Source organism: Mus musculus, chromosome 5 (genome assembly GCF_000001635.26).
Source record: "Mus musculus strain C57BL/6J chromosome 5, GRCm38.p6 C57BL/6J".
Classification (NCBI taxonomy): Eukaryota; Metazoa; Chordata; class Mammalia; order Rodentia; family Muridae; genus Mus; species Mus musculus.
In genome coordinates this window covers 110,765,744-110,782,521 of record NC_000071.6, presented here as the reverse complement: position 1 = coordinate 110,782,521, position 16,778 = coordinate 110,765,744, and the positions used below count along the sequence as shown (strand labels likewise).

General features: G+C 49.3%; 2 protein-coding genes and 2 long non-coding RNA genes across 30 annotated transcripts in view; 2 read left to right on the top strand and 2 right to left on the bottom strand.

Annotated features, from left to right (window-relative positions):
- Nucleotides 1–1,457: 1,457 nt before the first annotated feature.
- Gm26515 lies at nucleotides 1,458–2,629 on the bottom strand. The gene is made up of 2 exons (XR_389515.4): nucleotides 2,367–2,629; nucleotides 1,458–2,016 (listed from the first exon to the last, which is right to left on the bottom strand). It is a non-coding gene; the product is annotated as a predicted gene, 26515 (long non-coding RNA).
- Pus1 (pseudouridine synthase 1) lies at nucleotides 1,873–8,855 on the top strand. 9 transcript variants are annotated; one of them, NM_001359218.1, is made up of 7 exons: nucleotides 1,907–1,960; nucleotides 2,625–2,835; nucleotides 4,771–4,908; nucleotides 5,915–5,968; nucleotides 6,884–6,986; nucleotides 7,309–8,000; nucleotides 8,543–8,855. In NM_001359218.1, the coding sequence occupies exons 2-7, from the start codon at nucleotides 2,635–2,637 to the stop codon at nucleotides 8,588–8,590; spliced, it is 1,236 nt and encodes a 411-aa protein (NP_001346147.1). In that variant the 5' UTR covers nucleotides 1,907–1,960; nucleotides 2,625–2,634; the 3' UTR covers nucleotides 8,591–8,855. The 9 variants fall into 9 exon arrangements, with proteins under 9 accessions (XP_017176504.1, XP_017176503.1, NP_001346147.1 ...); NM_001025561.3 differs by having other exon boundaries at nucleotides 1,926–2,282; XM_017321015.2 differs by lacking the exon at nucleotides 5,915–5,968 and having other exon boundaries at nucleotides 1,873–1,934.
- Nucleotides 3,262–11,573, bottom strand: Gm15559 (predicted gene 15559). The gene is made up of 2 exons (NR_152254.1): nucleotides 11,260–11,573; nucleotides 3,262–5,207 (listed from the first exon to the last, which is right to left on the bottom strand). It is a non-coding gene; the product is annotated as a predicted gene 15559 (long non-coding RNA).
- Nucleotides 11,574–11,594: 21 nt separating this feature from the next.
- Ep400 (E1A binding protein p400) overlaps nucleotides 11,595–16,778 on the top strand; it is a 106,555-nt gene continuing 101,371 nt past the window's right edge. For 8 of the 19 annotated variants that reach the window (XM_030254872.1, XM_017321135.2, XM_017321131.2 and 5 more), the window contains exon 1: nucleotides 11,790–12,030. The gene's annotated coding sequence lies outside the window, so the exon portion shown is untranslated. Of the gene's footprint in view, nucleotides 12,474–16,778 lie in introns of all 19 variants that reach the window. The other 11 variants (NM_173066.1, NM_029337.2, XM_006535277.4 and 8 more) reach the window with 10 other exon arrangements.

Below are 16,778 nucleotides of genomic sequence, written 5' to 3'. Positions count from 1 at the left end.
CACAGTTTGATGAAAATAATTCTGGTGGTAATTGACGCAAATCCACATGTACAACAATGCATACATAAAGCTCCTTGAGTAACAAAGGGAGCTAAATACAGATAGGACATGACTACATTGAAACTCTGTAAAGTCTATACTGATAGGTTCTATAGATTGATGGAGAAAAACAAATTTACGACAGGGGTCTGGAGAAAGGTGCAGTGCCAGAAATGTCTGTAGCACTTTTACAGCACAAAGGTGACTCAGCCTTCTGGGCAGAAAACAGGGTTTGCATTTCCTTCCCTTGAAGGAATAACCATGCGTGTTTAACTTTCTGGATTCTGCTAGTATTTATCTGTGAGCACAAAGACCTTCATGCCTCCCACATCTAGGGACCTGCATGGTTGCTTCCATGACACGCTCATATCAAAGGGAGAGGCCACACCTAGACAGCAGACACACACATCAAGGCTTTCTGTAGCAAGGTGAAGGAAGAGATACTGGGGTGGAAGGACTTTCCGTGGGGGCCCTTCCCCAGTACGTGCGGAACCAGGGTGGAGTGAACTATCTGGAAGTCTTCAGCACAGGCAGTTCCTTCTTCCTGTTAGCCCTTCTTCCCCAGGTCCCTTTGTGAGGCTTTGCCTCCCAACGCCCAGTGGGATCCCAATTGAATAGGGATCACAGCCAAGACCCATAAGGCTACTGATTCCTGGTTTTGTTTCTACTACTTTCTGTTACCAGACATCCCTGTGGTTTCCCTAACTGTAGACTCCAGAAGTGTCAATGCTGGCCCCTATTACTCTACCTATAGGAAGGAGCAGGTTCTGAGCTAGGTTGGCCACACTGTGGCACACTGCTGCCCCTGGGCCTTTGCACTGGTCCCTAGTCCCCTTGGATTATGTTTTTCCCCCTGCATACACATGAGGCTCCCTATCCCATTTCAAGCTGTGGTCACCTCAAGTCATGGTCCTCAGAAGTGTCCAGCCCAGTTCCCCAAGTCTCCGTGTGTGGCTTTAAACCTAATGAAGCCAAGAGTCTGAGCAGGGGAGTATCCCGGGTCAGCCAGATGGGTGTAGGAAGGACGAGCGGCTGCAAGGATGGAAGCAGGGATTGGCAAAACTCCTCATCTCTGGAAGAGTGACAAAGGTACATACATTCTCAAAGGTGAGAATGCTCAGGGTGAATCAGACAGCCTGAAAATGGGGGGAATGAAGTCACAGAGAAGGAACTGGGGCTTAGGTGCCCATGGCTGCATGTCCAGGTTTCATGTTGTTTGTGCATCACTCTTTGGCAAAATTAGAAAAATAAGAGTAACGTGTGAAGTCAGATGTGGTGACTCACATTTGTAATCCCAGCTCTTGGGAGGCTGAGGCTGGAGGGTTGCCAAAAGTTGGAGGACAGGAGCTGTGTATGGTGGTACACACCTTTAATCCCAGCATCTGGGAGGATATATACGAGAGAGATTTCCAGGCGGGTCAGGGCTACATAATGAGAAGGTTTTATGTCATTAAACACAACAGCGTCCGGAAATTGGAGCAGCTTCTGGAAATAACAAATGCTGGGAAACTTGATGGTCCACACACCACAAAGCCAGTGGTGTAACTGCGAGAGCATCTGTGACCTCCCAATGCCAGGGTTGGTGCCATGGGCCAGGCAAGGGCCTGCTCAGTAGCACTGAGTCGGTGCTGGGACTATCTATGCATCTGCAGTTATTACCTGCTGAGTGGCTCCCTGGTGCATTCCTAACCTGCACATTTTAATGAGGTTGTTTCACTTTTCAAGCCACGCCGACGTAGAGCCTTTCCCCTCTCTGGAAAACGGCATCTAGACTGGCTTGGATCCTGGTGGGAAGCCCCACCCACTGGGTCCACCCCGCTAGGCGCGTCCCAGAAAGACTTTTGTCCGCCTTCGGCCGCCTTCCAACGTTGCCCGCTTCCGCCTTCGTGCACGTGGTCAGCTTCGGGGGTTCCGCGGCGCCGTGAGTGGGTCCGGCGGGACTTTCCTCCCTCCTCGAGCGCGCCGGCTGCGCGATCTCTAAGGACGGGGTGGTGGTGTTGGATGGGGGTGGGCAGGGGCTGCGGGGGTCACAGGTCAGCCTAGGATCTGGGGCGCCGCAGGGTCAGAGCCAAGACATCTGGAAGACAGGGCAGGGATTTCGGGGCTGCAGAGTTCGGAGGGGATCGCTGAGGTCCGGGGTCGGTGCCCGCCACCCCGCAGCGCATGGGCTTCCCCCGCCTGTGGGCCGCACTGCTGAGAAACTGGGGACGGTGGACGGCGCGCCCAGGCCCGCGCGTGCCCGGGTAAAGACTTCCGCGACCTCTGTACTGAGACCTCTGTACTGAGAACCCAAGACTGTCCTGAGCTGTCTGCCTCTCCTTGCTTACCTGTGTCTTGTTTCCATCGCTGCCTTGTACTGCCCCGCCAGAGCACTGCCTCCCTGTGTGTCCAGTTCAAACTCCGCCCGAGTTGCCGCTGTTGTCCAACCTCAGTCACTCTTGTCATTGATGAACCAGGCTGGTTGGTTTGTCTTTGGGCAAGGTCTTTCAGAGACCGCTGAGGCAGGCAGAGCAGGGTTCTGTTTTTTTTTTTTTTTTTTTTAAACCGCTTTTACCACCTTGGTCACTCATGCCTGTTTTTCTCAGCCTGCCGCCTATGGCTGGAAACAAGGTGCCACCAGCGCTGGCCTCACACCAACCGGACAGGAAGGGCCGAGGTGGCTGGGTCTGGGAGGAGACGGAGCATCCTGCAAAGAGGGTCAAGGGCGGCGAGGATGAAGAGCCCCCACGCAAGCTGCCAAAGCGAAAAATTGTGCTGCTCATGGCCTACTCGGGCAAGGGCTACCACGGCATGCAGGTGAGGAGGGCTGCGGCTAGAAGCCCCTACCTGAGGCAGCCCTTGGTTCCCTGATGCTACTCAGAGCCAGGCCCATCCCAGGAAACAGTAAAAAAAAAAACAAAAACAAGCAAAACAAAAACCAAAAATCCACAGAATCCTCCGTAAGAGGTTTGGGTGGTTTTCTTCCACTATGGGAGCTGATTCACATGTGACCTTGGGAGCAGTGAGTCTTCATTGTTAGGGTGCTGCCTGCACAGTACCTGGGGAACTGTGTGACATGGGCAGATTTACTGAATGTGGGGACCAGATTGCTGCCAGGTGCTACCTGTTCAGCATCCTGAGGGGCCAGGGGCAAGCTAGGTTCTCTCTCTTATGAAAGCATCCTTCCCACCCCCAGTGTGGGTAGAATCTTGTTCATTCTTGTCACCTCTGCTGTTGACATTTCCTTTTAAAAAAAAAATTGGATATTTTATTTACATTTCAAATGTTATCCCCTTTCCCTGTTTTCCCCACTCCCGGAAACCCCTATCCCATCCCCCCTGCTTCTATGAGGGTGTTCCTCCACCCATCCCACTCCCACCTCCCTGCCCTCGATTCCCCTACACTGGACTGGAGCATCTATCTAGCCTTCATAGGACCGAGGACCTTTCTTCTCATTAATGTCTGACAAGGCCACCCTCTGCTACATATGCAGCTGGAGACATGTGTACTCCTTGGTTGATGGCTTAGTCCCTGGGAGCTCCAGGAGGTCTGGTTGGCTAATATTGTTCTTCCTATGGGGTTGCAAACCCCTTCAACTCCATTGTTTGAATTTGTAATTTTCTCTAAGACAAATTTGAACCTTTTAATTTCTTCGGTGTATATGGGTGGTTTGCCTGCCTGCTTGTCTGTGTGCTGTGTGCACGTTCTGCTCACAGGCCAGGAGAGGGTGTACCATCCCCTGGGGCTGGAGTGACAGGCATTTGTGAGCTGCCATCTGGGTGCTGAGAATCAAGTCCAGTCCTCTAGAAGAGCTGCCAGTGCTCTTAACTGCTGAGCCGTCTCTCTGGTCACTTTCCCCACTTTTTAAAACCTTGATCTTGAGCCACAGGGTGGAGTTCGTTGCTGTGAGGTGTCCAACCAGAACAGTGGCTCCGGAACGGAGTCTGACCAGACATTATGGTGACTTTGAGAATGAATGACAGCGGTGTCATGTAGCCCGACTGGGATGGTGCTGCATAGCCGGTCTTCCTGGCATCCGGGAAGTTGCTGCAGGAGGATTGCCAAGTTCAAGGATAGTCTGGGCTACAGTCAGGCTTTGTCCCTCTCCAGTGAGAAACACATAGGCTTCAGCAGTGAAACTCAGCGTGCCTTCGGGCTGGACAGGGCTTTCACGTGGCCTAGGCTGTGGCATTCCTGAGGAAGCGCAGACTGCACTGCTTCTGGGGCGACTGGTCTGCTTTTGGGGAGTGGTTCTGACAGTGCGAGTTTTTTGTTTTTTTTAAAGGCTCTCTTTTCTCAGTAAATATCCTGTTTATCTCTCTTTACCCACTTGAGGTATGACAGAGATGCCCGTCTCACGTTGCTAAGTGAGGCTTGTGTTCACTTTTTGTTCTGGTCTTTTTATGTCGCTTGGGAAGTGTTCCTGACTTCGTCTGTGGCAACGGGACACAATGGGTAGAGCAGGCTATGAAAAGACTGTCTCAGCCAGGGAGCGTGGTTGAAGTGTTCACATGCCCTGCTATCCACGTGGGAAGGTTTTTCCCTGAGAGTCTTGGACCTAGTCTCTATTGTGAGGATTGGTGGGATGCTGACGTGGTGTCTGACCTCACGGGGTCAAGGACACCATAAACATAGGGTTAGGGAAGGCTGAGAGGCACAACGCTGGAGCTGGTTGCAGAAGTGATGGTCAGCTTTCTGGAGTGCATCTGTCCTGAGAGCTCATGAAAACAGGTTATCCCCTTTTTTCTTTAGAGGAATCTGGGGTCCTCCCAGTTCAGGACCATCGAAGATGACTTGGTATCGGCCTTAGTCCAGGCAGGTTGTATCCCTGAAAACCATGGCACAGATATGAGGAAGATGTCCTTCCAGCGGTGTGCTCGAACAGACAAGGTATGTGTCCTACTTGCCTGCGGCTTCTACTGTCCCATGGTCTCAGGGTCCACCTGTCAGAAGGGATCCTAGCCAGGTGGTCATGACTGTTGAGTCATGATAGCAATTTTGATAGTAGTGGCATGGTGTGTATTCTGTTTTACTTAGAAAAAAAAAAGAGCTTAGGTTGGCTGAGTTGGTGGCACTTGTCTGTCATGCCAGTATTCGAGGGAAGGGACGTATTGTTTTGTTGTACGGAGGGCCAGGAGTGGGCCGCACAGGACCCTGTCTTCACTGGCCTTTGCTTTCCTTGGATAGTTCTGAAAAGAGAGAGAAAGAGAGAGAGAGAGAGAGAGAGAGATGACTTATTGGGTTGGAGAGAGGATTCGGCAGTTAAGAACAATTACTACTCTTCGGAGGATTAGAGTTCAGTTATGAACACCCACATCCTGCGGCTTACACCTCCCATAACTCCATCTCCATGAGATCCAAGAGAGAGAGAGATAGAGGTAGAGAGAGAGAGAGGGAGAGAGAGAGAGAGAGATGACTTGCTGGGTGGTGGTGGTGGTGGTGGTGGTGGCGCAAGCCTTTAATCCCAGCACTGGGGAGGCAGAGGCAGGCGGATTTCTGAGTTCGAGGACAGCCAGGGCTACATGCTCGTCTGGAATGCCACAGGTTCTGGGCAGAGACCACGGAGGGCTGTTTTGGTTCTAAACAAGGCAGGTCTCATAGTGATGGAAGTTCTAGGTCCCAGAGAAACAGCCTAAGGGCTGGAGAGATGGTTCAGAGGTTAAGAGCACTGACTGCTCTTTCAGAGGTCCTGAGTTCAATTCTCAGTAACCACATGGTGTGGCTCACAACCACCTATAATTAGATCTGGTGTCCTCTTCTGGCCTGCTGTATACATAATAAATAAAGCTTTTAAAAAAAAAAGAAAAGAAAAAGAACACAATGAACAGTAGCCTACAGTGCAGCGGTTTGTACTGGTGTCCCCAGCCTCTGGCATTTCTTCTGTCTGTCCCCGTAGCCTTTGAGGACCTCTGCCTGCTTTTGCCTGTACACTGGCTTCCTCTTCCACTGGGTAAGGCTAATCCTAACAGTCTATCATTTATCTACACAACCAAGGTGTGTTCACTGCAACACTCAGTCAGTATGAGCACCTACCAGTGGGAACTGTCTTCACTCTTCCATCATCCTTATTGTGTGAGAGTATGAGTGTGTCTGAGAGGCTGTCAGTCCTCCATGGGTTTCAAGGATCCACAGGCTTGTGGGGCAGTGTTAACACATACTCGGCCATCTCTCCTGCCCAGGTCTGAAGTCTTTGACAGTGTTGTATACTTACATGATAGGCATATTGCCACATGGCTTGTGACTGATGGCCTAGCTTTTGTACTTCAGATCATACGAACAAGTCCCACTGTCTCTGATTTACATGGGTATTCATCCTGGACTCAATTTCTAGTTGATGGTGGCTACATCTTGGGGGTTACATCTTGAGCAGATACATTACATTCCCAGGCCTGGGACATATAGAACCATATGGCTGGGCCCTCATTGGTAGGTCTTTATGATTGGATTCACCTCTGAAGGAGCCTCCTGTTATCAGGGTGATAACAGATATTCCATAGCACAGCTAGGCATGGTGGGGCAAGTGTCACAGAACTTGGGAGAACTCCAAGTTTGAAGATAGCCTGGGGCTACAGAGTTCAAGGCTAACCTTCAATATATAGCTGGACTCCATCTTACAACAAGAAGTGGAACACTGGGCCTTAATAACACTTGTCATCCCAGCAGGGAAGGAGGGATTGTGGCAAGACGGTTGCAAGTTGGAGGTTACTTTGGTGTACATGAGTTCGTTCCAGGCCAGCTAGGGTCACATATGGAGACCCATTCCCAAAAGCACCCCCCTCTTCCACTTTAGGACCAGGGTGTGAGGGTTGTGTTGGAGGATGAGGCCCCTAACTTACCCGTCCTCTCTGCTCTGTTTTCTTTGCAGGGTGTGTCTGCAGCAGGGCAGGTGGTATCCCTAAAGGTGTGGCTGATTGATGACATTCTGGACAAGATCAACAGCCACCTTCCATCCCACATTCGGATTCTGGGTAAGCTTCCCTGTGTGACCACCTGAGTGCTCTCATATGGACAGAGGCTGTGCTTGCTCTGGCCAAGCAGGTTCTCAGCGGGGTGCTGTGAAGGTTCAGTGTTGCTCCTCAGGACTGGCTAGCTGAGAGAGAACTTCCATGGCCTTTGGCTGTACTGTTCTAATAGTATGTGGGTACTTTTCTCATCAGCAGTGGTTATGAGCATGCGTTTGGAATCGGGCTGGGTGCCTGTTGGGGCAGGTGGCACCAGAACCACAGTGTCAGGATGTCCCACCTTCGAGGTGTTTCTGCTCACCTGGGTTTCCTACATCCTGTCCCCCAGGATTGAAGAGGGTCACAGGCGGGTTCAACTCCAAGAACAAGTGTGACGCCAGGACCTACTGCTACATGCTGCCCACCTTTGCCTTTGCTCACAAGGACCGGGATGTACAGGACGAGAGCTATCGCCTGAGTGCAGAGACCCTGCAGCAGGTCAACCGCCTTCTGGCCTGCTACAAAGGCACCCATAACTTCCATAACTTCACCTCGCAGAAGGGCCCAAGAGAGCCCAGTGCGCGCCGCTACATTCTGGAGATGTACTGCGAAGAGCCCTTCGTACGTGAGGGCCTGGAGTTTGCTGTGATCAAGGTGAAGGGCCAGAGCTTCATGATGCACCAGATCCGGAAGATGGTTGGCCTGGTGGTAGCCATTGTGAAGGGTTATGCCCCTGAGAGTGTCCTGGAGCGCAGCTGGGGAGAGGAGAAGGTGGATGTGCCCAAGGCACCCGGGCTTGGCTTAGTCCTGGAGAGGGTTCACTTTGAAAAGTACAATCAACGCTTTGGCGGTGACGGGCTGCATGAGCCCCTGGACTGGACGCAGGAGGAAGGGAAGGTGACTGCTTTCAAGGAGCAGTACATTTACCCTACCATTGTCAGCACTGAGCGGGATGAGCGGTCCATGGCCCAGTGGCTCAATACTTTGCCGATCCACAACTTCAGTGGCACTGCACTTGGAGCGGCTGACACAGGTGCCAAGGTAGGAAGGACTTTGGTCTCGAGTGTTCACGGTGTGCATATGCGCACATATTAGCTGGGTAGGAGCTGAGTCGCAGAGAATCCCCAAAGCCATACAGTCCCTGGAGGGGTGGGCTACCTCCTGCTCCTACCCCACCCCTAGGCAAGGTTTACTCATGGGCTGGCATGGGGCTTCCAGCTGCTGAGCAGTGTATCTGGTTACCTCTAAAGGCATAGGCTGCTTGGGCCTGCTTGGTCAGCTTCAGTCTGTTCCTATTCCTCTAGTAGAGTACTTTTTTTTTTTTTCCCAAGATAGGTTTTCTCTGTGTAGCCCTGGCTGTCCTGGAACTCACTTTGTAGACCAGGCTGGCCTCGAACTCAGAAATCCTCCTGCCCCTGCCTCCCAAGTGCTGGGATTAAAGGAGTGTGCCCCACCAGTGCTTTTGCTCAGCAACAAGCACTTGGCACTGTACCCAGGATTCCTTCATTTTTCCCAAGGCCCACACATGGGAGTGCTTCCAGGTTAGGTCTCATGGTCCTTTTCCTGTTTGCCCTTTCCTACAGGTCCCCAGTTCCCTGGAGGGCAGTGAAGGGGATGGAGACACTGACTGAAACTGTAGATCCTGCCACTGCTGTGTGTGCTGAGGCTGGAATCTCTGCACCTGCCTGTCACTCAGGACGGGGGGGAGCCAAGAATTCGGGGGCTGGCTTGTGGATGTAGCCTGGCTTCATAACCTCAGGATATTAAATTCTCATCCCAGGAATCAGCTGCCGACTTTAGCCCATGCATCGTGTGTATACACCTTAGCATGAAAGGGCACTTTTTAAAAAAAGTGATTTTTTTTTTCCTATTAAATATGTTTTGCTTAGTGAATTATTCTTTGCCTATTTTCCTTTTCTGGCTGTGAGATGAGTGCAACACTGCTGTGTTCGGGATAGCTGAGGGGTAGGCACAGAAGGTCAGCACGGGGTGTGGTTGGCTGGGCAGGCAGTAGATGTAGCCACTAGCAGTCTGCTCCCGGCTGCTGCTGATACTCTCTTCCTTCCATCCGGACCTGTCCTTTGAGACCATCCCGGTTTTCTCTGAAGTGGCTACACTGGTGATTTCATGCTGCCTATTCTTGGGAGACCTCAAGGGGGACCGTGCGTCAGCAGCCCCCACCTTTATGCCCTAGTATTCTTCACCTCCTTCTGGGTCTCCTTTTTTTTTTTTTTTTTTTTTTTTGGTTTTTCGAGACAGGGTTTCTCTGTATGGCCCTGGCTGTCCTGGAACTTACTTTGTAGGCCAGGCTGGCCTCGAACTTAGAAATCCGCCTGCCTCTGCCTCCCGAGTGCTGGGATTAAAGGCGTGCGCCACCACGCCCGGCACTGGGTCTCCTTTCTTATGTGCTAACCATGTATCCCTCATCCCTGGACAGCCACGGCCACTTACTCAGCACTAGGTTTGGAATGCCCTTTCAGTCCACAGTGTACTCCTCCCAGACCTCTCTCGCCTTTTATGGGTGAAGGCATTCTCAGATCTCTAGCATAGTCAGTGTTATGGGGCCCTTAGACCTACACAGATGGCTTCATCCCATGACCTGCATTTTTGGTTTGTTCGGAATGGCGAGCAAGCAGTTTTAGAGGAGTAACAGCTCCGTGAGGCAGGGAGGGGTCATGTCCTCAAAATGGGTATTCCTTTTTTTTTTTTTTTTTTGCAGAGAAGTTGGGTTTGCTTTCCAGCAGCAATATAGTGGCTCCATACAATCTGTAACTCCAGTTCCAGATGATCCAACAGGCTGCATTCAGGCAGGCAAAACACTTATAGACAATTTATTTTGGCGGTTAGTGGGATGGCTTAGCAGTTACAAGTGCCTGCTGGTCTTACAGAGGGCCCAAGTTCAGTTCTCAACACCCGTGCTGTGCAGGTTATACCCACCTATAATTCTAGCTCTAGAGGACTCAGCCCTCTTTTCTGGCCTCTGAGGACACTCGTTCATGTATGCATATCCCACACTTAGACACACGTGCACACTCCTAATTAAACAAATAAAATCTTTTTTAAAAAAGTATGTGTGTGAGTGTGTGTACATGTAAGCTCCCTAATGTGGGTGCTAGGAACCTCATTTTTTTTTTTTGCAAAAGCAGCAGTGCTCAGAAACCCTTGTAAGTTTCTAAAAATTATAATGTGTGTGTGTGTTTGTGTGTATGTCATGTGTATGTGTGTGTGTCATGTGTATATGTGAATGCCTGTGGAAGCCAGAAGAGGTTGTCAGATCTGGAGCTAATTACAAATGGTTGTGAACCACCTGATGTGGGTTCCGAGAACTGAATTCAGGTCCTCTCATGGCTAAGCCAACTTTCCAGTTATCCTGGACTTTTTTTTTTTTTTTTAAAGATTTGTTTATTTCATGTATATGAGTACACTGTAGCTATCTTCAGACACACCAGAAGAGCATTGGGTCACATTACAGATGGTTGTGAGCCACCCTGTGGTTGCTGGGAATTAAACTCAGGACCTCTGGAGGAGCAGTCCGTGCTCTTAACTGCTGATCCATTTCACCAACCCCTATCTTGAGCTTTTAAAAAGATCCTTTATTTTAGAGTTTCATGCATGTATGTTTTGGTCATATCCACCTTCTCTTCATTTCCCCTTATTCCCTACAACTTCCACTGGCTCCTTCCTAACACATTTCCCTCCTGTTTTTTATTTTGAGATGGGGTCTCATGTATTCCAGGACAGCCTCAAACATGATGAATGGATGAAGCCAGCATGAACCCCAGATCTTGCTGCTTCAGCCTCAAGTTCTGGGATTATAGCAGTGGTTCTCAAACATTCTGATGCTGTGACTCTTTAATACAGCTCCTTATGTTGTGGTGACCCCCAACCATATTTCATTGGTACTTCATAACTGTAATTTTGCTACTGCTATAAGTTGTAATGGAAATAAATATCTGACATGCCGGATATCTTATATGTGACCCATAGGCTGAGATCCACTGAATTACAAGCTTGTGCCACGAAGCTCAGTTAATTTCTTCCTTTTTTTTATAGTGTTTTTAAAATTATAATCTTTTGTTGGGCAGTGGTGGTGCATGCCTTTATTTAATCCCAGCATTTGGGAGGCAGAGGCAGGTGGATTTCTGAGTTTGAGGCCAGCCTGGTCTGCAGAGTGAGTTCCAGGACAGCTAGGGCTGCACCGAGAAACCCTGTCTCAAAACAAAACAAAACAACAAAACAAAACAACAACAACAAAAAATATATATATAAAATCTTTTTCAAACTCGTACTACAATCTTACCTCCTCTTGGGTCGTGGTTTCTTTTGCATTTCTGTGATGTCTAATGATGCTGGATGTATTTTCAGACTTCTGCTCACTGCGCCTCAGGCGCCTTTTTGTTCATAGGGCTAGTCCCCTATTTCCCACGGAGGCGGAGCACACCCAGAGGATGCGATCAGGTCCGCTCGAGCTTTCCTAAACAGCCTCCCCCGCTGGAGCGAGTCGCCAGGTGGCGTAACTGAGTGAAACTCGGGGTCCGCCCCCAACTGACGAGGCCACGCCCCTTCCCGAGTCTACCGGAACTTCCCCGAGGCCTGAGGCTCCGCCTTGTACCCATGAGGCCACGCCCCAGCCCGCGTGCACCGCCTCAGCCCCCCCAGCCCTTCCCTGCGCGTGCGCCGACTCCCCTCGTCCTGTCCGAAGCGGTCCCGCCTCGTACGGATGAGGCCTTTCGGAGGCGGCCCTGAGGTGGCTCTCCGCTCTCCAAACTCCGCCCAACGCACCTCCTGCATACAGCTCCGCCCCTAACCGCCTGCTTAAGAAGCCGCTTCGGTCCTGCCTCCGCCGTCAGCAGCGCCTCAGCTTCAGGCGACCCCGCGCGGCTGCGAGCGGCCCTACAGGATAGGTACCGTTAGTCCCTCGCCGCGCGCCGTAGCACCGGCGCTGCTACTTCCTGTGCCCGTGGACCCGGATGTGCCGAGCGGCTGCGGCGCGCTCGAGCCTCCCGGCTGTCCTGACGCGGCGGAGCGCGGCTTTTGCTCGCGGTGCAAGCGAACGGGATAGCGTCAGCGGGTGAGAGGCGGGACGGTGGGTGGTAGGCGGCAACGGCGGCGTGCCGAGCGGTTGTGTTTAGCGGTGCTGCTGCTGCTGGCGTCGCGGCGGGCCCAGGCCGCGGCGGCGCTTTGTCGTGGGCGGGCGGGGCCGAGGGGCCGGGCGGCGCTGAGAGGGGACCGGTCGGTGGCTCGGCGCGTGGTCCGGCCTCAGCAAGGCCCTTCTCTGGTCAGCGCTCTCGAGTGCGCCGTTCTTTCTGGGCAGGCGCGCGGCCGTTTCCGAGCGCTCGGGAAGGCGGGGCTCTTAACGCCCGCGGCACCGTTGGTCCGCGGCGCGCGGGGCTTCCTTTCGCGACGTAGAGCCTTGAGCGGAGACAGAGCGGGAAGGACGCCGGGGATCTGGCAGAGCTCCCCGGGCCGGGGCTCGGAGGTGTACCATCAGCCGCCGAGCCGCTGTCTCCGCAGGTCTGTCCCTAGGTCCAGTATCCTGGAGCACCGCGACTTGGAATTGGGGGTTGCGCTCATCCCTGGCACTTGTCACTTGTGCTCTCGATTATACGTGTGGCAAAAACGGTCCTTGTTTTGTTTCGGTTTTGGTTTTGTTTCGCTTTTCCATTTTAAGTCAGGGTCTTACCCTGGAGCCTTGGCTGGCCTTTTAACTCGCCATTTAGACCAGGCTGGCCTTGAGCTCACGAAGATCCGCGATTCTTGTACCTGGGTGTGTGTGTGTGTGTGTGTGTGTGTGTGTGTGTGTGAGAGAGAGAGAGAGAGAAAATGAATGAATGAATATGAATTATACAATTTGGATGGCCACAAGGCAAACCACATGTTAACTTTAAATCTTCTTTTTACGTATTTAGGTTTTCTGAGACAAAAAGTCTCATGGAAGTCCGAATCAGCCTGGACTAGACTCATTAAGTAGTCCAAGCTGGTCTGTAATTCTTAGCAATCCAGATGCCTCCACCTTGATACTGGGTTTGCAGGTGTGAGACATCATGCCTGGCTGTTTTTATTTACTTGCCATTGAGAGGAATCTTTGTGTCCCAGGCTGGCCTCAGATCCTGGCCTCAGGTTATCTTCCTACCTCAGTCTCTTGCGTATCTGGGAGTGCTGGTTCCTGCTGCAGTGCCCAGCCCCCTCTAACCCCCTTAATTTATTTATATATTTTAAAAAACCCAAAAAAACAAAAAACACATGGTCTCACTGAGTAGTTCTGGCTGTCCTGAAACAGGCTGACCTCGAACTCAAAAGAGATCTACCTGCCTCTGCCACCTGAGTACTAAAGGATTGAAGGTCTACTCCACATCTTCCTCCCCACCAAATGTTTAAAATCTCAAGATAGCCTAATATCGAAAGTGTCATTATTTCCTTTTATTGTATTCTTCTAACTTTAAAAAAACGTTTGGCATTATCTAATGAAACTGTTTTAAGTTGTGTAGGTACCATGATCATCCAACAGTACAATAACTGCCTCATAATGTTGTTGATACTGTTGTCCCTGTGAGGCATTTACTGGTGTTTTGGCTTCTGTGTTGGGTTGCTCTTTGTGGCCCACTCAAGGTCATAACATAGCATTCCTCAGAATGGCTGTCTGTTGTTTTCTGGCCACCTTATTTACAACTACATAGTAACCTTTCCTTGGGTTAATCTTCCCCTCCAGTTAACTCTTTCAGCTCTCAGCTGCCTTGTATTCCTGGGTGGGAGGGAATTTTTTGTGTGCTCTCAGTCACCATTTCCTCCATTTTCTGTAGCATCTTTACTTAGCCTTTTGGTCATCGCCTCTCCAGTGATTAGGCGCCCCTGTTTCTGAAGGCTTTGTTCTGGCTGTCCATAAAATTAAAAAAAAAAATGTGTGTGTGTGTGTGTGTGTATGTGTATGTGTGTGTGTGATGTGTTTGTATATGTTTATATTCTGTGTGTGTATGTCTCTGTCTGCCTTGTGTGCCTGACGAGACAGGAGGGTGTCTGATCTTCTGGTGGTTATGAGCTACCCAGCATGGGTGTTGGGATTCAAACTCAGATCCTCTTGAAGAGCACATATGCTCTTGACTCCTGGGCTGTTTCTTCAACCCTGTTTTTTTTTTTTATTTTGTGTGTATAGGTGTTTTGCCTACATGTATATCTCTGTGCCACTTGGGTGCCTGATGCCCACAGAGGCCAGAAGAGGGAATCAGATACCCTGGAACTGGAGTTACAGAGGATTGTAAGTCACCATGTTGGTGGTGGGAATTAAACCCATGCCTTCTAGACGAGCAGGCAGTGCTCTTAACTGCTGAGCCATCTTTTTATTAGCCCCTGTCCATGAGTTTCTTGAGGCTGTTAGCAAACAAGTAGAAGCATTATCTTTTTTATTTGTATTTATTTATTTTTTTGGTTGGTGAGCCATAGGTGGCCTTGAACTATGTAGACCTATCCTCAACTTGAACCTGTGATCCTCTTGCCTCTGCCTTCTGAGTACTTCCATTATAGACAGGTATGTGCTGCCCTACTTGGCTGAACGCTTCATTTTTGATATGTTTAATTTTTGTTAATGTGTGTGGAACTGGGGATCAAATTCAAGTTCCTCCACATGCAAAGCAAGCACTTAACCACTGAGTTATCCATACCCCTTATTCTTAAACATTTGATGTTTTAACACCCTTAGTAAAGGGTGTTAGTTTTTGGTGTCTTTCAAATGAATTATTTGGGTATGGAAAGTGTTCTTGAACGTGGGTCTCAGGTTGAAGGAAGAATTTTGAAATGTGAGGGTTCTTTGTCGGGGAGGAGGAGAGAAGCTAGACCTCAGTGATTGGGTGATAGAAGACCTTTTAGTGTAGCTGCCACTGTTCTGCTTTGGAGGTTGAGCCCCAGTTGGGTTCTGGCTCTCATTGAGTTGTCTTTTATATAAGATGGAGACCAGTTAAGCAATACTGGCCATAGCAAGTGCTAACCCCAAAACCTGCTCTGTGTGGTGGGCCAGTGGGAGTTGTGATAAAACAGTTCACTGGTCAGGTAAGCCTTTCCCTTCATGATTTTCTGTGGCCATTTCTCTAAGTACCAATTCCACATGTTCTGGCTTTCAGGGAGTGTGTGTGTGTGTGTGTCTTGTAGAGGTTGAACTAAAATTAGAATTTATCAGGACACTGTGGTCCATGCTTGGGAAGCAGAAACAGGTTCATCTCTATGAGTTTGAGGCTAGCCAGGTGCTACATAGTGAAGTCATGTCTTGAAGGAAATATATAAAAATAAAGTTAGAATTTAAACTGAGTTAAATGGATTACTGGGGCATGTAAATTAAAATCATAGTTAGATGTTATCTCATCCCAGTTAAACTGACAGTTAACAAAAGACAGTAACATGTTGGCGAGCCTGTGATATATAGTTGGAATGTAAATTAATAGTGCTAAAGTGGATCCAGAATGGGAGAAACCAAAAATACTAAAAAGTGAAGCTACTTTTTTGACTGAGCAATCCCATTCTTAGGTATATATCCAAGGGAAATGTAGTCAGTATACAGAAGAGACACATGCACAACCTTGTTTCTTTCAGCACTGATCACAATATCCAAGATACAGAATCAACTTAGGTGGTCATCTGGGACTGAGTGGGAAAGGATGTGGTGTCTGTATGCATATACCCCAGTGGATGATTCAGTTATAAGGAGAATGAGGAGTTTAGAGACCGTTTGTAAAGTGAAATAAGCCATTATACAGTGCTGTAAGGAAATAATCAGAAGTAACTTAAGAGAGCACAGAGCTTGGGATGTAGTTAGAAGTGGAGGTACCACCTTCAAGGTCTACTCAGCAATCTACTTCTGCTAGCTAGGTAATATCTCCTGAAGATCCCAAAATCTCCTAAAACAGTGTTACCAGTTGGAGACCAGATGTTTATTAAACACATGGGTGTGGAAGGCATTTTAATATTTATAACATTCTGTCTTTGGTCCCATAGACTTAGGACATTTTATGATGCAGGATATATTCTCCAGCTATACACATCCCCATGGTTTTAGCCATCCCAGTACTGTTTAAAAGTTCAAAGAGTATTTTGAGACTTAAGGCAAACTCATAGCTGTGAACTCTTGTTAAAAATAAAAAAATAAGCCAGGCAGTGGTGGCACATGCCTTTAATTCCAACACTTGGGAGGCAGAAGCAGGAGGATTTCTAAGTTCGAGGCCAGCCTGATCTACAAAGTGAGTTCCAGGACAGCCAGGGCTACACAGAGAAACCCTGTCTCAAAAAACCAAAAATAAATAAATAAATAAATAAATAAATAAAGTTAAGTACTTCCAAATATACACACAGTAAAAACATTGCTGTTCTAAAATGGAAGAATAGGAAGATAGCTAAGAAATACCAGACTGAAACAAGACTGAAGCTCAGCAGAGCAAATACCAAACCTGTAGTTTCATATTTAGCATATGGAGTTTTTTATTTATTTTTATGTATATGAGTACACTGTGGCTGTACAGATAGTTGTGAGCCATCATGTGGTTGCTGGGAATTGAATTCAGGACCTCTGCTTGCTCTGCCCCTGCTTGCTCCAGCCACCCCGTTTGCTCCGGCCCAAAGATTTATTATATCTAAGTACACTGTAGCTGTCTTCAGACACACCAGAAGAGGGCATCAGATCTCATTACAGGTGGTTGTGAGCCACCATGTGGTTGCTGGAATTTGAACTCAGGACTTTTGTAAGAGCAGTCAGTGCTCTTAACCGCTGAGCCATCTCTCCAGCCCTAGCATCTGGACTTTTACCATGTGGGTTTCAACAGGTTTGGTCAGCCTTTACAT